This window comes from Mastigoproctus giganteus, chromosome 5 (assembly GCF_048544385.1).
Source record: "Mastigoproctus giganteus isolate SK-2022 chromosome 5, ASM4854438v1, whole genome shotgun sequence".
Lineage (NCBI taxonomy): Eukaryota > Metazoa > Arthropoda > Arachnida > Uropygi > Thelyphonidae > Mastigoproctus > Mastigoproctus giganteus.
The window spans coordinates 27572522-27594818 of NC_143579.1; the positions used below are offsets into that span (position 1 = coordinate 27572522).

At 34.3% G+C, this 22297-nt stretch overlaps 1 protein-coding gene across 8 annotated transcripts in view; it reads left to right on the top strand.

Annotated features, from left to right (window-relative positions):
- The window catches only part of LOC150085263 (tropomyosin-like), a 108712-nt gene that overhangs the window by 16372 nt on the left and 70043 nt on the right, over positions 1-22297 (top strand). The window contains exon 1 of one of the 8 annotated variants that reach the window (XM_090373958.1): positions 19908-20169. The exons of 5 other annotated variants lie outside the window; for them this stretch is intronic. In XM_090373958.1, coding sequence (XP_090230084.1) covers positions 20029-20169 — 141 coding nt within the window. In that variant the 5' untranslated portion in view covers positions 19908-20028. Of the gene's footprint in view, positions 1-19907; positions 20170-22297 lie in introns of those variants that run through there. 2 more of the 8 variants (XM_090373959.1, XM_090373957.1) reach the window with 2 other exon arrangements.

Here is a 22297-nt window from a genome sequence, read left to right on the forward strand (position 1 = left end):
TACAACTGAAAAGGGTAACTACATTATTTAACTTCTGTGTAAATAGCAGTCCTATTCAGCTACCTTCATAATAAAACAAAATTATCTAAATTATCAAGATTATGAATTTGTACTTATCAAATGACAATAGAATTAATCCCCCCGTTTCTCTTACAAACTTTGGTGATCACCATATTAAGTTTTAATGTTTTCCGTTAACCGAAACTTGTGAATTTTTATTTAGCAGTACATCACAAAACCAAATTAATTGATATAAACTTACAAAGACCTTGTTTTTGAAGGTTGGTAACAGATTCGGTTCCTCACCTTCCCCCACAAACTCTGGTGACCAACATTACAAGTTTTAATATTTTCAACTAATAGTTTCAATTAAACTTTTAATGAAAGTTTTAATTAGCCACACCTCATAAAACCAAAATAACATTTAAAAAACGTTCCAAGACCTCTTTATGAAGGTTTATTAGTTGGTAATATCAGTACAGTTGTGTCACACAGCTAGTACAAGCAAAGTTTGGCTGAAACAGTAGACGAAATAACCTTTAATTGCTTTCATAAAACAACTGGGTTACTGTTTTCTTGGGTTTTAAAAGTTAATTCTCTAAAAACAAAGCTTGCAGTTTTCCTATATTATGATCAAATGAAAGCTTTCATTTGTACTTTGATTTTAGTATGGAACTGACAAGCACTTTATAATAGATTTAACAAAGTATAAACAATTCACAAATGTTTTGTGAATTACATATACATTTTATATCCATTCACTACTAACAGATATAAACAAATAACCATAACAGTTCCAATGATACACATAAATTACTTTGCACATGAAGTTAGAGTAAAAACATAAAAATAAATATTTTATATTTACACTTTGCTCATACCCAAATGTAAATACAGATTCTGATTGGTATAACATTATAAAAATTGTTTTATTTTGCCATTTTATCATTTTATATTTATTGTTGCATGGTTATGCTTGCTAGTTGGTTTAAAGACAATTAATTACTGATCAGGTAATTTACCGTAATGTAATTATTTTGGTATCTCTGCTATATAACAATAATTGTACTAATTCTAGGTATTTAGAAAAAATTGTTTTCAAGTAATTCATTAAACATGATGTTCTGATGAATTAATCCTGATTAGTGGTACAGTAAATAGATTTTTATATAGATTTTGAAATGCTTAGGGTGGAAGAAGGGAGAGATATCAAGGCCATTTCATTCACTATAGGAATTGGTATTCTTGAAACCACCCACAGGATATTACAACCAAGTTTGCAGATTGGCCTTGTGCTTCAGAGTTCCTTTATTGGAGTTGAAATCTTCAACTTTTCACATTGTTTTGCTTCTATATATATCAAAGATCAGCATCTCCCAACTTGTTACTACACTTTTTTTGAACAAACCAAAAACTGAATGTTCTGCAGCAGCCTTACTAGTTATAACTGTCTTCATCCTTATTTGAGAGTGTGTTTTGTGTTTCTAATTTATTGTAGTGTGTCATGACCCATAGGACATCCTTTAGGACCAATTGATTGAGAATCATATGCATAAATAGTGAAAATGTCAACATCGCAATGATCACATGTGAATTGGTTATGCACTTAACTGTCAGCATATAATTCTAAGGGAATTTAAATTTTAATCATAATTGTGAGTATTTTCTGATTTTTATACTACTTCTAACTTAACTATTGTTGTTATTTGATCTTATATGTTTTTTCCATGCTGTGTTTTAAAGAATTACAATCCAAAAAACTACATAACTCAATGGCCATGAATCAACTGGTGTTTAAGCTTTTGCACAAACAGTAGTTTTATAAACTACTCCTGAGTTCTGCTTTTAGCAGTTTCTGGATTTCAGAATACTGAAAATTATATAGAATATTGTGAGTACCTTTGTAAAATAACATGTCTGGAAGCACAGGCTATGTTGATTTATTTTGAAATGCCAGCTATGGATTTTGTCTATTTTATATTTGCTTTTGACTAATTTATTATTATTTTTTTTATGTGTATATGTGTCTGTCTATCTGTCTTCTTTCTGCTAGTTGATTTCCAAGTCTGAATTCCATAAAAAGAGCTAAATGATTCTAAAATATTTTTGATGCAAAACTTTATCACTGTAATATATTATTTTCTCTATGATTGTAGATTCTGTATGATTTTGATATGAGGGATCATTCACTGTTTAGTCATCATCATCACACCAATGATGACTAAAAACTTCTGAGAAGTAACTAGTGAAAAGAAATTAAAACTCAATTCTGGTTGACACTCTCTGAACTAAAAACTTTTTCTGTCATTGTACTGGTCCATTTGGAGTACTATCCACTTGTAATCATTGAAATCTGAATAAAACTTCCAACTTTTATCATCATAGATCAGTGTGTCTTAATTTGTGACAGTTCCTTTTTGAATAAACCACAATCCATGAATATTCTGCAACCCCTTACTAGTTATAACTAGCTTATTTCTTCTTCTTTATTTGAAAGCCATTTTTGTGTTTCTAATTTATTGTGGCATGTCATGACACATCCTTTAGAACCAACTGATTGAGAATCACTCGAATAGATAGTCAAAATGTCATTTCCGTAATGATTACATGTGAATAGATTATGCATATACTTGTCAGCATCTGACTATAAAGGAATTTGAATGCACTTCATAATTATGAGTATTTTGTGTTTGATTTTTGTACTACCTACTTCATTATTGAAGTTTACTATTGAGTACCCAGTCATCCTTTTATCCTTTGTAGCACCCTATCCCAAATGTCACTTCAGCTTATGCACAAGGTGTTCATGTAGGATTGTGTGAAAAGCTTCTTTAAAATCTAATTAAGTCATATCAGAGTTATTCTCCCCTGCATCCACTTCCTTTGTGACTACCTCACAATCCCTTATTGGTCAGATATGACCTTCCCTTAACAAAACAATGGTGAGACTCTTATAATATCATTATCAAGGTCACTCTATCCTTAATCATATATTCCACAGATGTTATAGCTTTCTGAATCTCTCTCTCTCTCTCTCCTTGCATCCTTTTTGTGTATGGGAGAGACTTTTGCACATTTCTAATCTTTTAGAACTTCATCTGGGTTTAAGGATGCCTCCATTATTATAGATAGGGGTTTAGTAACTACCTTTGATAGATGGTATCCATCTAGATAACTTTCAGTATAGCTAGATAGATACCATCAGCTTCCTGTGCATTCTTCACTTTTACACCTGAGAATTTCTCCTGTAGAGATTTTTTCAGTTATCACAAATTCTTTTAATGCTGAATAACTGCTAGCTGGACTAATAGCTTTCTTCCCTTGAAAAGCAGAGAAGACTGTAGTCCTTGTTATATGTACTCAAACATTGAATATGAATGAAAAAATTGTTCAATGCAAACAAATATTTTCGTGTATTAGTTTTTTTCACAAGCAAGACAAGTTTTAAATTGTCTTGCTGCTTGTGAAAAGAACTACTTACTGTCTTTCTTGGGCTTCTTCGTCAAGTCCTTTTCATAATCTACCTGTTGTAACTTCTTGATTTTTATTTATTGTTTATGTATAACCAGTGGTGGAACTATATATTCTGGAACCCACTGACAGATTGCCCCCATGTCTGGAGCATCAAGAGCCAGCATGGGTCCCAGAGAACTGCTTGCCCCATTTCCTCTTTTCTGCAGTTTCCAAGATCTGTCTGCCCCCCCCTCCCCACATGATTTCCAGACTCAGAGCAGGTGAACTCCCTGCTCTTGCCACTCATGAATGCAGAGATTATATTTAACTGTATAAAATGTCTGTAACAAATAGAAATTAAGTAATTAATACTGTATATGTGAGAAAGAAGGTGTTTTGCATCTACATCTGGAGATAAGTTTTATTCGTTGTTATGGGAGTTTAATGGCACATAAGCTACTATGGCTATAATGCTCAAGTTTTATTCTTCTGGGATATAAGACAAGTGCATACAATATTCAAAACTACTAGGTGACGAGCACAAAAAGACAATCCATATGAGTAAAGCAGGTGCCTAAAATGTTCCATACAATATACTCTATACTTCATCACTGATAAAAACTTACACAAAATAGGATATTTTCTTATGTTTTCTATAAGTTTTTACTCACTAATGAAGTATATAGAATCTCTGGTTTCACTTCTATGGATCTTCATGTGTAATGCTATTCAGTAGTTCTGACTGTTAATTTTTGTGTTTGTTTCACATAATGGTGGAATAAAACTATTTCCTTCACACATAACTACAGAATTTCTTCTTTTCTGCATTTACCAACTTTTTATGTGACATCATTTAAAAAATAAAAGTAAATTATTTATTATTTTTTACAACCATAAATAATATTATACACAGTTTTGCATTTTTTTTTAAATTTTGCCACAAACAAAGTTCTGAATCATAAACACAGAAAAATCAGAATTATCAAAGATCATTATTATCAGCACTTAATATATAAATACAAACAAAATTTTTCATTTAATAAAATCTTTCAGGTATATATAATTTTAATTTTTAATGACTGATCTTGACCATGCATGAACTTGGATAGAGTTGGGATAAGATATTTATTCACCTGAGGCAGATATTTTGAATTTTCCTCCCCTTCCTCCAGATTTACACTTGAGGAGGTACCCTGGTACCTCCTCAAGGTACCAGGGTACCGCCATACTTTTGCCCTGACTCTGAAAGTATGAATTTTTCAAAAAAAAAAATTTTTTTTTTTTCTTATAGTTCCTTGGGATTAGAAATGAGTGATATTAAGAATATAATATATTATTATTATTAGCCATATGGTGCAAGGAAGCCTGAGATTTATGCTGCACCAGCCAAAAAAAATTGAGTTACCCTGAGAGAGAGAGAGAGAGATAGAGTGTAAGTGAGTGAGTGAGTCAGAAGTAGAAGGGAATCACCAAGAAAGAGAAGAATGATGATATCCAGCTCAGGACCCTGGATATGCCAAGCCTATACTCACCAGATATGAGCCCCTGAGGATAGTTTAATGAAATATGTAATATTATATTTATTCATAATAAATATTGCCAAATGAATAATTTGGATCCTATTCCATTATTTAACTATAACCTATTCCATTATTTAACCTGTAAACAGATGGCATTCTACAATTACTAACACATTATTTTACAGAAAACTGAAGAATTACTAATACAATATTATAAAGTGTTGTTTCTCTGAATATCATGGGAGAGTATTCAGTACCAGTGTAAATAGCATATTTATGGAAAGTAATGCATTGCTAAATTGTAATATAATAAATTTAATTTCTCAAGAGAGAAATTTAATCATGTCTAACTAAGGTGTAATATTATGCATATTTGATTTAATTTGTGGCATTGCATTTTCACTTTGTGTGTGAAGAAGAAAATAGATCAGTCTTAAACACGTTTTCAGTCTTTGAAACAATAATTTGCATTACTTTTTATATATTTTTAAAATTATTTCATATTAATATATCTGTTGTTCAATTTTCCTATAACAGTTATAATAATATGGCCAAATTTTAAAAATCTGCTAAATCTGATTGCCCATTAACGTTGAAAGAAATACGTATAGATACCAAAGCTGCTAAAATGTTATAAAAAAGTGCTGTACTATAAAATAAAAAACATTAAGATTGGTAGAGTAGTTAATGATTACTGCCAAGCAGGGCTTCTTCAAAGTGATCTAGATAGACTTCAGGGATGGTCAGAGAAATGGCAGCTATGCCTTAATCCAGCAAAGTGTAAGGTATTACACCTGGGGAACAGTAACCCCAAAATAACTTATACACTTGGAGTTGAACTAAAGCCGGAGTTGAACTAAAATAAACTAAAGTTTATTATATTAAAGCTGGAGTTGAACTAAAGATGGAGTTGAACTAAAATAAGGGTGACTCTAAGAGTGAAGTGCGAAATTATCGACTTGTCAGTCTGACTTCAGTGGTAGGGAAAATCATGGAGGCAATGATCAAGGGTGGAATTGAAATTCTCAAGGATACTCAGCACGGTTTTGTAAAGGGAAAATCATGTTTAACAAATCTGGTTCGCTATTTTGAAAGGGTCACTCATGGATTTAGGGAATAATTTCGACATTGTTTATTTAGATTTCAGCAAAGCTTTTGACTCAGTCCCACATTAGCGGTTGCTTTATAAGCTGGAACAGGTTGGAATCACTGGGAAAATCCTTAGATGGAGAGCAGGATGGCTTCAGGGCAGGAGGCAGAGGGTTGTGATAAATGGCTATTCCTCAGATTGGGTTGATGTAAGAAGTGGGGTTTCCCAAGGATCGGTATTAGGACCACTGTTGTTTTTAATTTTCATAAACAACATTAATGAAGGGATAGAGGGCGTGATATATAAATTTGCAGATGATGCTAAAATTGGTAGAGTAGTTAATGATCATTGTCAAGCTGAGCTTCTTCAGAGAGACCTAGATAGACTTCAGGAATGGTCAGAAAAATGGCAGCTATGCTTTAATCCAACAAAGTGTAAGGTATTACACCTGGGAAACAGTAATCCCAAAATAACTTATTGACTTGGTGGAGTTCAACTAAACTCAGTACTGGAGGAAAGGGACTTGGGCGTTATGATACGGTCAGACACGAAATTCTCTGAGCATTGTAAACAGGTTGCAAGGAAGGCCCGTGGTGTCCTATCGATGATCTATCGAACTTTTGCAAGTAGAGATAGGGATGTGATAATCCCATTATATAAGGCTTTTGTTAGACCACACTTGGAATACTGTGTTCAAGTATGGAGACCGCACCTAAAGAAAGACATCGAGCTTCTTGAAAGGGTGGAAAGACGGGTAACTCGCCTGGTGAGATTGGCAAAAGGGTGTCCTTATGAAGAAAGACTTCGAATATGTGGGTTGCAGAGTTTGGAAACTAGGCACCTTAGAGGAGATTTGATTGAGGTGTTTAAGGCTCTGAGAGGCATCAGTAAAATGAATGAGGATGAAATTTTCAAGATTATAAATGATGCTAGAACTAGGGGACATAAATTCAAGTTACTGGGGGAAATGTTGAGATTGGACTGCAGGAAGTTTTATTTTAGCCAGCGAGTTACAAATTACTGGAATAAGTTGCTACCTGGGTTGTAGAGGCTGACAGTTTGGGGAAATTCAAAGGTCATCTGGATAGTACCTTGGGGTGAGGGAAGCACATAGGATGATAGGTTTAATTTCCTTTTCTTTTATTAATTATTGTCATTTATTTATTTTTTTTTTTTATCATTGTTTTATTCGGGTTTTTTTATTTTTTATTTTTGGGTGGTGCAGCATAAGCCATAGGCTTTCTTGCATCATGCAGCCATTACTAATACTAATACTAAGCCAGTAGTGGGGGAGAAAGGGACTTGGGTGTTATGATACGGTCAGACAGGAAGTTCTCCGAGCATTGTAGACAGGTTGCAAGGGCGGCCCATAGTGTCTTATCGATGATTTATCGAACATTTGCTAGTAGAGATAAGGATACTGTGTTGGAATACTGTGTTCAAGTATGGAGACTGCACCTAAAGAAAGTGCTTCTTGAAAGGGCCCAAAGATGAATAACTTACCTGGTGAGATCAGCAAAAGGGCATCTATATGAGGAAAGACTTCAAAATTTGGGTTTCAGAGCTTGGAAACTAGGCACCTTAGTGGAGACTTGATTCAGGTGTTTAAGCTTAAGGCTCTGAGAGGCATAAGTAAAATGACTGAGGATGAAATGTTCATGGTTATAAATGATTCTAGAACTAGGGGCCATAAATTCAAGTTATGGGGGGGGGAGATGTTTAGCCTGGATTGCAGGAAGTTTTATTTTAGCCAGTGATTTATAAATTACTGGAATAAGTTACCCACATGGGTGGTAGAGGCTGACGGTTTGGGGAAATTCAAAGGTCAGCTGGATAGTTACCTACGGGAAGATGGAAAAGCATAGGTTGTCTGTTTCCTTCTCTTTTATTAATTATTTATTTTTTTAAATTTTCTTCTTATTATTTTATTATTTTCTTTTTTTGGCCAGTGCAGCATAAACCATAGGCTTCCTTGCACCATGTGGACATTACTAATACTATCTATGATTCTATCTGTTTATACTGAAAGAAGAGGCTAAAGTAGTTATTAACTCTTGTTTGTTATAATGGAGGTATCTTTAGGCTTTGGTGAAATTAATGAAGATTGGAAGTTTGCAAATATCTTTCTGATGCACAAAGGTAGTTTCAAAGCAATTATAGACATATAAGTCTGATATCTGTGGTGTAAAATATTGTGTTCTTAGATGAATGAAACTTGGTTATTATAATATTTATAGAGGTCTTGTACAAGTTTTTCCTCTATAAATTATCGATAGGTGATTGAATTAGACAGGTTAAGTAGTAATTGGGCAGAAATTCATGATGCATAAAAGCCGTACATGCTCACCTCCACAGTAATAATATTAGAAGAGATTTTCAACATGGTTTTGTTAAGGGAATATCTTCTCTGACAAATCTAGTGAGGTATTCTAAAGTAGCCACAAATAAACTGGATGCAGGGAATAAATTTGAAATAATTTATTTAGATGTTAGAAAGGCTTTTGACACAGTCCCACATGAATTCCCCATGCGTAAGTTAAGAGTAAGACAGTTGGGGGTAAGGTGCTACAGTGGGTAAAGGGATGGTTAACTGGTAGATAGAGAGATTATAAATGGGCTCTGTAACGTTGCCCCAAATCAATGTCACTGTTACAAGTGGGTTCCATCAGGGGCCTGTTCTAGGGCCTTTGTTTTTAATTTTCATTAATGATATTGATGATAGTATCATAAGTTTCTTGTCTTTTAAAATTTGATGAATTCAGGTGGACAAGATTGTTAAGAAGAACCAGGAAATGTTTTTACTACAACAAGACTTGAAAAATTATACAACTGGTCTATAAAACGGTAGATAAGCATTAATGCTAGTAAATGCAAAGTACAGTAACCCAAGTTAAATTACTAACTTGAAATGACACACATTTTGATAAGTATTGAGGGTTGTAATATAGTCCAATATGAAGTTTCTCAACGGTATAGCATGGTTGCAAGGATGTGGTACTGTCTAGGATAGACAGGAATTTTTCCAATAAAGATAGAGGTAATTATTCCACCGTATAAATCAGTGGTCAGACCATATCCTGAATACTATATAAGGCAGAAGGCTTCATTTCTGGAAATATATCAACATTCTTAAAAGTATAAAAAGGAGGACAATGAGACTAGTTGAGAAGGCAAAGAGATATTCCTAAAGGAAGAGAATCTAATTCTATAAGCAAAATTTCAGAACTTATCATCTACATGAGGATCTGACTGTGCTGTTTCAGGTTTTAAATGATTTGAGCAAACTTAATGATGGAGACATATTTTCTCTTTCTAGGATAATACAAACCAAGAGGCATAGATTTAAACTAGGAAAAAATAATCGTGAATTGGGTGAAAGAAAATTTACCTGTGGTCAAGGAGCAATCAACTGTTGAAACAAATTATCGATAGCCTTGTAGAGGCAGACAGCTTATGTAGATTTAAAGAGGGATTGGATAAATATTTATTAAAAAATAGATAAAATATGAAACTTTGAAGACATTTTAACTCATTTTTATTTTATTAGTTTTATTTGTTTATTTATTTTTATGGTTGACAACATATAAGAATTGCTTTCTTGCAGCATTCTGCAATTTTAATTCTAATACAGTACCAGTATAAATCTACTTCTTTTATCGCCTGTATTAATTCCAATACAGTCGATAAAAGAAGTAGGTTTAGGAGCACTTTGAATTTATTGTTACATAAGTCTAAAGTAAGGTGAGCTCCAGGCAGATAAAGATGAATTGATATTCTTTATATGCTTGAGCTTATCTTACATTTTCGAACATAATTGGGCCATTTATTTAAACATTATTGAAATAACTGATAAATGCTTATTATAATGGTGATTTATTTGGCTGTCTTCCTAAATATGTCAAACCCCTAAGAGTCATAGTTTTCATCTTTACAGTTAGATAATATAGAATGATTTTTTTATAAGAGTCATTATTGCGTATGCATCCAATACTAATCTCACTTGATGTTTAATTATTGTTTTCAGTCATATTTTGTTTTGTACCAGTAGTAGTTCATACTTCATTGTAGTTTGATAAATATATGAATAATGAAGAGTTAATAGATTAATTGAAAATTTTCAAAGGCAATTTTATTGGAACTAAATGTTGGTTGGTTTGCACCTTAGGCCAGTGGTTCCCAAACTGTGCACTGTGCCACCCCATGGAGCCACAGCAAATTCACAGGGAGCTGCAGGATATTTTAAATTTTTGAGGGAAACATAGCGATACTCAAGATCTGTCGGACACTGCACGAACTACTAGCTCGAGGTAGTTTACAGTTTCAACATTACTTATTAAGTTGTTTAAACCTAACTACTTAATAAACAGAACTGTTGGGTATTGCTTTTGGCCTGGGAGCACCATGAAAAATATTACTGAGACACTAATATCAATATCATTGATATACCTTTATCAATGATATTGATGAAGGTATGTCAGGCTTAGTGTTGAAGTTTGCAGATGATACAAAGGTTGGCAGGGTTGTTAATGACAGTAATTGCAGTGTACTACTGCAACAGGATCTAGATACTTTGGGCAGTTGGGCTAAAAAGTGGCAACTGAAGTTTAATCTTGACAAATGCAAAGTAATGCATATGGGTAGAAGTAACCCCAGAGAAACGTACCAACTGTGTGGTACTACACTTGAGGTGGTAGAAAATGAAAAAGACCTGGGAGTAATTGTGCAGTCAGATATGAAGTTTTCTGAGCAATGCAGACAGGCTGCCAGGGCAGGTCATGGGGTTTTGTCAATGATATATAGGAATTTTGCTAGCAGGGAAAAGGAGGTTATTGTCCCTCTGTATAAGGCAATGGTCAGGCCACGCCTTGAGTACTGCGTACAGGTCTGGAGGCCTCATTTTAGGAAGGATGTAGATTTGCTTGAGCGTGTACAGAGAAGGGCAAGATTGGTGAGGGGAATGAAGGGATCCTCTTACCAAGAGAGGCTTAAGTTCTGTAAATTGCAGTGGCTGGAGACTAGGCACCTGCGCGGTGATCTGATTGAGGTGTATAAGGCCTTGAATGGGTTGAGCACGCTGAATTCTGATGGGATCCTTCCACTTGCTCACGAACCTAAGGGGGCATAAATTCAAATTAAGAAAAGACAAATGTAGAATAGATGTGCAGAAATTTGCCTTTAGCCAGCGTGTGGTTAATTGCTGTAACAAACTTCCATTTGTCGTGGAAGTTGATAGGTTAAATAAATTTAAGGAGGAACTGGACAGGCATTTGGAGGGAATGGTGATTTTTTTTTTTGGCTGATGCTTCATAAGCTCATACACTTGCTTTCTTGCATCACATGCCACTACTACTACTAAGGGTGCCGTGAACCGAGAAAGTTTGGGAATCTCTGCCTTAGGCATCAAACTGTAAAATACTCATCTTCAGCACACTCCAAAATAGCAGGGAATCATTTTTTTTTTAAATCACAAAATACATATAAGAAGTTGGAATACTCTGATAAATACTGATATCTCTTTCCCCTTTTTTTATTGTTTTGGAAGGTTGTGCACATCAGCTGCTTTGGGCATAGTGCACTGCTTCATGTGGCATGCTGTTCCATGAACTTTATTGTGTATTTATGGACCAATCTACATATTGTCCATCCTGAAAAACCCAATATAATTCGTAGGAGTACCCTACTTCCTTCACCTGAGAATGGCTAACTATTTCTAATTGAAGCAATTTCTAAGAATTTCTATAGCTTATATCTGCCATAGGCTTCTGTATCACCTGATAATTTATATATATCCTGTACATTTTTCTTCTCTACCATGAGTCTCATTAGTTCATCTGACATCCATTTAGGCCTAAACCTTGAACAGTATTTCTTAGTTGGTACAAAAAGCCTAGTAGCTTCCAAGATTAATTCCTTGAATGCTTCCCATTTAGAATTTGCTATCGGTAACATTATCAGTTGATCCTACTGTACAGAATTTACAAACTGTCTGAGATCCCTGTAGTCACCTTTAAGAAAGCAAAAGCCCTTCCCTTTAGCCTTGATGGCAGTTACATCTTTAAGTAATTCCCACATCGGTACATTGTGATCACTCTCACCAAATGGTTCCTTTATCTGCACATTCTTAATGCATTAATAATCACTGCTGATAATCAGATCAAGAGTATTACTTCCTCTGGTTACCTCTCAAACATGCTGCTGTAGAAAACAATCATCCAATAAATCCACAAAAGTCTTGCTAGTGTGCGAGTGACCAATCCACAAGTTCCAGTCAATATCTGGGAAGTTAAAATCCCCCATTATAAGACATTCTGATTTACTCACTGATGACTCATTCTATTTCTCTGATGACTCATTCTATTTCTCTCTCTCTCATTCTGATGACTCACTCTATTTCTCTGTACAGTTGTTCTATATACTCATCAGAATGATTAGGCCTATAACACACTCCTACCCTCATTTTCGCTTTCCCAGTGCTTATGTCACACCAGACTGACTCAATTGAACTGTTCACCTTGTCAACTGGATGCACAGCCTTAGATTCTGTTTCTTAACTAACAGCCTAATCCCTCCTCTCTTCCTATCCTCCATCCTTTCTGTATACATTGTACAGAAAGGATGGAGGATAGGAAATTTGGGGAGGATTGTACTCCCCAAATTCCAGTTCTGCATTCCTTATATCTGTGTGATACCATGTCTCTGATATCCCAACAGTATCCGCTTTTGATGTCTTGACCAGCACTTCAAATTCATCAAATTTATTTACTATACTCCTAGCACTGGTGTACATGCATATGTATATATATGCATGCATCTTACTCTTAGTTATTCTAAGGTCATATATCTCTACTGGGGCTAACCCTTACTTCTAATCTCTCTTGGCATAAGCACATTACAAATATTGCTTCCTCTGCATCTAAAAGACTGGGTTTTTTTCTCTTTCGCTCTTGGCATTACTTTTCTTCCAAATAGCTGTTCACTTTATATAAATCACAAATCTGCCCTACGGCGCCTCCATAGCCAGGTGGGAAGGAGCAGCAGTGCGTAGCACACGCTTCTTGGTTAGACCGGGGTTCGAGCCCGTCACCACCAAATACGGAGGATGCGGAAAGGTCAGGGAATGACTACCGCATATCCCGGAGCATTATGGCCTTAGTTGCTAATGCTCCTAAAAACCAAACAACAACAACAAATCTGCCCTACCGTGGAATATTGTTCCCACATCTGTGGCAATGTCCCCAAAACCTCTCTCTGGCTTCTAGATTCTATTCAAAAGAGGGCAGTTAGGTTAATTAATGACTCATCTCTGACAAAATCTCTCCACTCTCTGTCTCACAGATGTTCTGTTTCTGCTGCATGCCTGTTCTATAGATGGCCAATTCTTCTGAATTGGCTTCTATAATTCCTGCTGTCTCTTCCAAAGCAGTTCAAACACATGCTGCAACCAGTCACCATCCTTTTACTGTCCAAATTTAAACTCACAGAACCAACTTTTCTTCTTCCTCATTTATTCATTCAACTTCCATTTTCTGGAATGATCTTCATTCATATGTATTTCCCAAAAATTACAATCTACAGAAGTTCAGAGGATGCGGAAGGGTCAGGAAATGACCACCGCATATCCTCGGAGCAATATGGCCTTAGTTGCTAATGCTCCTAAAAAAAAAAAAAACCCAAAAAACCAAACCTCATAATACTGCTATGAATGTGGAATACTAAGAAAGCTAAGTTCCACTAAGCTTAACCAGAAGTTAAAACTAGCAAGGAATAAAATTTTATGAAATGAACTTCACCATCACTGGAATATCTTTATTTTTTCTCTTTTAAAATGATAACTTATTTAATTTTTTGTAGCATGTTTTAATCTTATAACGGAATACATACTTTATCTTCTGTGGATGCCGGTTGGTTTCATTCATATATACTTGTAGATTCTGCCCTCATTCTTATAATCTAAGTGTTTAAGATCATAAGAGATGGATGCTGGCAGAGAGAATGTGCAATACATGTATTAGTTCTAGGACTGACTGCAAAAATGAATACAATTTATTTAAAAGCTATTCCTTGTCTTTAGAATAGCTGTTTCTCTCCCCCCCATCATATACTGATGTTGCTAGCAGCTCTGGTATAGTTGTTAGAATGTCTATATGCAATGACCTTTTATTGCCCTTTTCAGCTAGAGGACCAAATCATCCTTTGTTATAGTATAGTGGATCCACTTATCATTCATTTGGAGGTCGAGATTAAAATCCTGTTGGAAACTGAAGAGATTCTTAACTCTTTTGACCCAGAGTGGTAGTAGACGATCAGAGAGAGAGAGAGAGAGAGAGAATAGCTGTTTCTCTTCTCCTCCTCCACCACCATTGACCATGAGTTATTCTGGGTTTTCCAGCCTGCAGTATATCCAAATCAGCCTGTGAACACATGTATACAGATATGATAAAGGTCACATTTATCATACATACTGACACATTATAACCAGAGAAGTTAATAAAACCAAATTTACTGAGGTCCAATGGCATGCTTGCTCTAGGACCCCAAGGTCAGAACAACGCAATTGTATGCTGCAGGAATATTAACCTAATACCTGCAGCTTGGAATAGTGACAGTGAATCCACCTGCTTGGAGACATCAAAAGAAACTGTGGCTAATAATGTATCTAGATGTAATTTTAAAATGAAAAAATAAAATGTAGCAGCAGTTTTATAACTAGTTTTATAAGTTGTATTGGATGGGAATTGGGCTTGATTTAGATATATGAGGCTCTAAGCCAGTGTTACACAAACTTTTTTGGTCCAGATACTTTTTGGCTCCTAGCTTTACTGGTGGATATCTCCCTCCCCAATTATAATATTGTTTGTTTTATTCTCAGTAATAAAACAATGTGATTGACAAACAAAAATATTTCTAACTCATCTTCAAAATTTGCCCTTCCACACTTCAAGTACAAAGATTTAAAATATAAAATTAAAAATATGTCTGCATGCATTCCACTTGATTCATAATCATCTATAACTTCTGTGTAACTCATTTGTGTTTCATGTAATGCATAGAAAGTGTGCCTTCTCATGGTGGACTTTCTATGCATTGCCACTGCTCTAGGCCAAAACATAGTGAAGAGGCCCCAAAATATGTAATTATAGATTTTGATTCTCACAAAAAGAAATCGCAGTCATCTTGAATAACAAAGCCCCAAACCATGTCTTATTTGGATTGTGCCTAAATCTAGCATGCACTGGCTGGGAAGCATTATCTGGTGTAGTTATATGGGCAAAATTTGAAATGGAAAGTCAGGAAGTGAAATTTCTTTGTATATACAGTTCAATTTAAGACTCAAAAGTCTTAAACTGGAGATTAACATTAGTTGAGGCATACGATGCAAGAAAGCAAGCTTATACAGCATCAGCCAAAAAAAAAAAAAGTTAGAAAAAGTAGTAAAACGAATTTTTAGCATTATTTGAGTCCATATCACAATGAATGCAGGCTGTTCTGAAGGCTGATGTGGGCAAAGGGAATCTACTCACAATTAGGTAGGTGTATATAATAAAGTGGCCAGTGTACATAGCATAATTCAGAGCAGATGATTGTTGAAGGCTTGCTTTTGCCATCAAACTTTCATAAGGAAGAACATGTCTGTTCTGGCTAGGTCAGTTTTATACTTGCCCCCTGCCATTTGAAGGAAATGTTGGATACTATAACCATGCTGTTTCTAGGTTTTTGCAAGAAGGGTCAGGACTGAGGCCTTTCTGCCAAAGCCTCAGTCCTGGGAGTTAAATTTCTCAACATTCCTGTGGCCTGGTGACAGATTGTCTCTTGGGTCCTTTGGCCAAGGCCCTAAAGGCCAAGTTTGTTTATCTTGGGCAAGGATGGCAGAGTTTTTGGCTGGAAGCTTCCAATATTTATCCTCGTTTAGGAAAACTAGTAGTCTACAGTTAGTTATGGTCTCTGTTCCTCAGTATGAATTCCGATATTTCTGCTGATCTGCTTCCAGAATTGGACTGCTGGTTGTTATAGGATTTTAGGCAGCTTAGGTCATATTGTGCTATATATATATATCTGTAAATTGTGTGTTTATGGTTTTTTGCTGTTTCATCATCATCATCATTCTACTCTTCCGTTTGGCACGGGTTGAGTCCCTATTTAGATATCGTCCTCCATTGTTGTCGATCTCTTGAATCATTTGTTGATAACTCTGAAAGCCTGTGTTTTCCTTTAGGCATTGGAGCCATTCTCTTTTGGGTCTTCCTGGTGGTCTCTTATTTCCAATTATTCTTGTCAGTACTATATTAGGCAGCCTGTGTTGTTTCATCCGGTTCACATGTCCAAACCACTGAAGTTGTTTTTTTTTTATATCTGCTCTATTATTCTGTATTCAAAATTTAGATCTCTCCTTACTTGTTCATTAGTTTTATATTCTCTCCAATTTGTTTTATTGACTTTCCTTAGACATCTCATTTCAAATGACATTATTTTTTGCCTTTCTTTCTTATTTATTCTCCAATTCTCTGATCCATATGTTGCTGTGGGTATGATGATTGTTTCATTAGTTTAATTTTTAAACTATTTGAGATTTTATTGCTTTTCCATATGTTTTTGAGTTTGTTCATGTTTGTCCATCCGATGTTCAGTCTGTGATTAATTTGGTCAATATTACTTAGGTTTCCGGTTATTAGAGAGCCCAAGTATACAAATTTTTGTACTTGTTCTATTTTTTGATTTTTGATGTTTATGTCTTCTATGTTTTTTTCCGATTTGCATTACTTAGGTTTTATTTATATTAATTCCATAATTGTTGCTTGCTTTATTGATGTTTGTTAATATTTCTTTTAGTTGTTCTTTGGTTTCTGTTAAAATCACAATATCATCTGCATATTTTATGTGGTTTATATTTTTTCCATTTATTATTGTGCCTCTTTTTAATTCAATTGATTTCATTAGTTCTTCTAGGTAGATATTAAATAGATATGGGGATAAAGGGTATCCCTGCATGACTCCTTTCTCTGTTTTAAGGTTGTTGAATTTTACTATTGCTCTTGTATTTTTATAGAAATTATTTACAAACATGATTACTTCATGATCAAGTGGGATTTTTTTTAGTTGCTTTATTAATTTTCTCTGTTTACAGAGTCAAATGCCTGCCTGAAATCGATGAAGCACAGATAAAGAGGTTTCTTCTTATTCCAATATTTTTCTGCAATGATGTTTAGTGTGAATATTTGGTCTCTTGTTGCTCTGCCTTTTCTAAATCCTGCTTGTTCTTCCCCTATTGTTTCTTCATATGTTTTAAGTATCCTATTTTGTAAGATCCTTATAAATATTTTATATATATGGTTTAAAAGGGTAATGGGTCTATAATTCTGACAATTTTCTTTATCTCCTTTTTTTGTGTATAGGTACTATTATTCCACTTTTCCAGTCTTCTGGTATATCACCTGTAAATAAAATTAAACAATTGTGCGAGGTGTTTTAACATTGCATCGCCTCCAAATTTCCATAGTTCTGCTTGGATACCATCATTGTCATTCATCATTTGGCTAATTGCTTTCTGAACTTCTTCTTTTGTTATCAAGGATGCTTTATCTCTTCTATTATCTAAGGCAAGAGTGTTTTTTCCTTCCCCTTTGAACAGTGTTTGGTAATATTCTTTCCATATTTTTTAAATTTCTTTTGCTGTTTGATAGATTAAAAACCCTGAATTTTTAGGAGGGAAAAAAAATCATGTTACCCTTGCCTGAGACTTACTAATTCAGCCACATTGTGAAAAAGGCCTATAAATTCCTGCCATCATTGATGGGATTCAAACTCAGGTCTTTTCCATTCAGTGTGGGGAGGTGATTATACCAACTGTGCTGCTATAGGGCATTGGACTAGGCAGGCCTAGTTATCCAGACTATGGATGTAAATTAATTTGTGGATGCCACTATGATAACTAAATAGTGATGATAATAATGAATGGATTAAACACAACTATACTTCCAGGACTCAACAATGATGATAATTAAATCATATTAAAATTATTATTTGTATCCAGTTATCTTGTTATCATATAACTGTACTTCAAGGACTCATCAGATCTTGAAGTGATGATAAAATAGATATCATATAGTATATTGTAATAATCTAAAAACATTCATTCTACACAGCATATCAGTTGAGAATAAGCTTTGACAAAAAATAGAGCAGTACTGGAAGGAAGAGAGCAAAGCAGTATTGGATCGTTTTTTTATTAGGTTATTTTCTATGTACAACAGAATTTCTAATTGATTTTAATTTATTTTTAGATAATTCAGTAACAGGTTAATGGAATGTATTAAGCACATTGCTGCATAACAGGCAAATTAGAAACACAATGGAAAAAAAAAAAAAAACGCAAAAATCTTGACACATTCATGTATAAATACTGTTAAGATGAAATTTCAAATTACAGCGTTAATTCCACTTATATATTCATTTTAACAAGTAGCACACTCGGAAATTTCGTTATGGAAGATTGCGAGCTGATGCAATATTTTGTGCCCTCCCCCTCATATAGAGATTTTTTAATTTACTTGTTCTCTTGTAAGAGAGGGGAAAGAACGTGGAGTAACTTGACTCAGGATTTTTTCAGGTCAGAGTACAGCGGGAGGAGAAATCTGCCGTGAAGCGACCGAAACTTTAAGGCGACGCTCAACAATGCCTTCCTGCGAAAATGTTTCAGTAGGGTGTAGGCTGAGAGTAGGGGGGGGAAGGGAAGTGACAAATTCCTTCAATCCCCAGACACACATTCGCCTCCAAAAATGGTAAGCACTTCGCTACCTTCCATGATTACTTTTTTCCTCCAAACAGACAGAGTAATTGCAGAAAGTATTTATTGAACTTATTTTTCAGGTTATGTGTTGTTGATATGATGCTATTTATAACCAGAGAAAGATAAATAAGAAAAAAAAAATTCTTGTTGGTTCTCCGCTGTTTCTTAGGTCAGATTGGGTGGTCTCGCTGCTCTCCGATTCTCATGGCGTACAAATGCAACTTTACCAAATGAATTAAATCATTGCGTTATCAGTAATATAAAATGTCATAAACTTTATACAGGGTGTCCCAAAGGTCACTATCTATTAGGCTAAATAAGGCGAATTTCAAAAAAAAAAAAATGTTTTAATGCCAGTATTATACGTGGTTCTGGAAAGATAAAATAATAATAAATTATGAAAAGTTGTAGAACAATGTAAATATCTATGTTTTCTAGAAAAATATGGGTATAATCCTGTCATTTGGACATTTTTATGAAATTCATCTTATTTAGCCAAATAGATAGTGACTTTTGGGAGACCCTGTATTTTAAAATTTATAGCGATTTATGAATTAATTGGTTCATTCGTACTTTTGAGTTAGTAGTTTGTGAGCCTGTGCACTTTGAAAGCAAATAGTTCTAAAAATTTTAAAGGCTTTGTTTTAAAGCCGCCACTTTTGGCAAACGCGCGGTAACATTTTGACATCGCGAAAACGTGTTTTGATTGCAAATCTTAGCGGAGGTTAGGTTGTGTGACTTAACCTACGAGCGCAACGGACACCTGTTGGCATACATGCGAAGTCATGGAGAGTCACGTGATCATCGTCTCCACCCATGTGTGAAACGGCGGTATGTACTCTAATAGTGATTCTTTTAGATCGCCGCATGACGGTTTCTTATTACTATTGCGCTTGCTGTCGTAGCGTTTCCTACTAACAAAAGTACTGCTCGCGATTTAGTTAAAATTACAGAAATGCCGAAATTTTGACATGAAACGCCATTTGTGCCCTACTTGTATTTGCGGAATCGTTTTATAAGCGTTTACTTGCCTTCATATTTCATACCAGTCCGCTGTATGGTTGGCTATCCCTGCTTGTTATGTGGCTTTGAGCAAATTTTAGTACGTTGAGAGCATCTTGCTATTTACGTGAGTTGCACGCTTTTCATTTGAAAAAGTTGAATTAAATTAATACAGCACGATGGCTTCAGTACAACAAGGTACATTACTGGAGGCACTGAAGAAAAAAATGAGAGCTATGAAAGAAGAATTGGAAATAGCAAAGGAAGCTGTCGATGAAGCCCAGGCACGCCTTCAGGAGGAAATTCGTCGACGGGAGGAAGTGAGTTAAGAGTACATTTTAAAAAAATTAAAAAAAAAAAAGAGAGAGAGAGAAAAGAATAAAGGAATATAAGAAGGATCTGTAAACCGTGTTATTATCAAATAATACAAATGCGAACATTAAATGTCCATTATCAGATTGAACATTTCCAGGTTAAGGTGGCATATAAATATGTCCTGTATATATGGATAAACATGATAGAATGCCGGTATGATTGGTAGCCATTGATGTGAAAAATTTGATACAATGCCGCCTTTATGTGTTGCGCGTGCAGGTGTACAGTTCATTGATGCGAGGTCAAAGGACTTAAAATGTTTCATAAGGTTAAAAGAAATTATGTAAACCGATAACCTGTGAATAATTCTTTTCTTGAAAAAATTTAAATACTGCTTTTGATTGTAAGCTGAATTCATTGTGTGTTTTAATCATTATGTCCTTTAATTTTCTCAAATATAGCATTATTGATGATTCATTTGCCGATTTCAAATTTATTTGCCCCTGTACGCATATTTCAAAGGATGTGGGAGGCGTTTCTAAGGGCTTGCGAAAAAAAAAAAAATGGAATTTTTCCATATGTCTACATTTTAAAACCTCTAGGCTTTAAAATGTAGACATAAGCTTTTAAATGGGCCGTCACTTGATCAGAAAATATTCTAAAATAAAGCTAAAACATCTTTGAAGAAATTTTTATATTTATAAATTTGTTACATTTTTATGTTTATGTTTATGTTTGTTATCTCTTTGTGCGTATGTTAAATGCATACCTGTAAACCATGATTTTAGACTCATTATCTGTTGACCCATACTTCAAAAACTCCTTGTATGTGACAGTCAGAAATCATCAAACCCTTCACTAGGCGATTATTTTTATTTTTTTTTAATAGCAAAATCTGATTTTTTTTTTTTGTAATTTAATTTATATCACTTATTACATGATGATACAATTTAAAAGTTGGTTGATATTCTTAATGACCAAAAAGGGTAAAGAAATGTTTGTTAAATATTTTATATGAAGCAGCAACAAGTGAAGCAGCTAACGTAATTAAACATGAAGTAATAATACGCTGTTGTTTGATGTGTTTTCATTCATTCACCGAATTATTGTTTTTATTAAGGTTATAGAGGATTAGTTGGTTCACAGGAACTTCCCGTAATAACAGGTGATGAGATGGTTGTACTATTAATGCTTGACTGCTCCCAGCCTTGGGTCGTTATTCCTAGTAATTATTCTATTCACTTTCATCTTAGTTTTAGTTTTCCGAAAGAGTCCAGTCTTTCGGAAAACTAAATCTTAATTTCCCATTTTGAAAATCAAATTTTAGACACCTGCTTCGGAACTGTATTATGCGATTAAGAAATTTTCGATTTTGTGAAATTTAAAGAATTTATGATAATATTAATAAAATATTGTCACCTTTATAGATTTTTCTGTACCATTTCATATTTTGATTGTTATGGATTTTAATTCCACTTTGAAATGTGTTATTCACATTATTGTTTAAAACGATTTCTACTAATTTTTCCATGAAAAAACGGTTTACAGTAACTTGCTTTTACCAGACTGAGTACATAGAATATGTTGGCATTTATTTTATTTATTATTATTATTTTTTTTCAAACTAATTTTGCAAAAGCACCTCTAATGGAAAAAGCCACTCTAATAGCTATCAATAGCTTTTTGCCACCCAGAATTATGGGTTTTTTTTTTTTTTTACACCTTTATTTTTACTTATAATGCCAAAGAGTGGATTATGGAACTTACAGCATTGTGGGAATTGTGTGAATTTAAGAATGATATGAAAGGAAAACTTAGCATTGAACTTGAATTTTTGTGGATTATAAAATTAAAAAAAAATATATATATATATATATATGTATATAAATATGGAAAAATTGTGAGATTCAGTTTAATCTCACATTTTAATACTGATAGTGGGTATAAGTGTCAGACTTGAATGTCCATAATTATAGTTTATTTCATGCGGCTACTGTAGGTAATGCTGCTAGATCCCACTTTTTTTTTTAGTATAACTGCAATGAGTTCAATGGCTCATTTAGACATAGAAATGCATGACTCACCTGTTTATCTGCAATCAGTCCAAATTAGCGTGCATTGAGTGGAAGATAT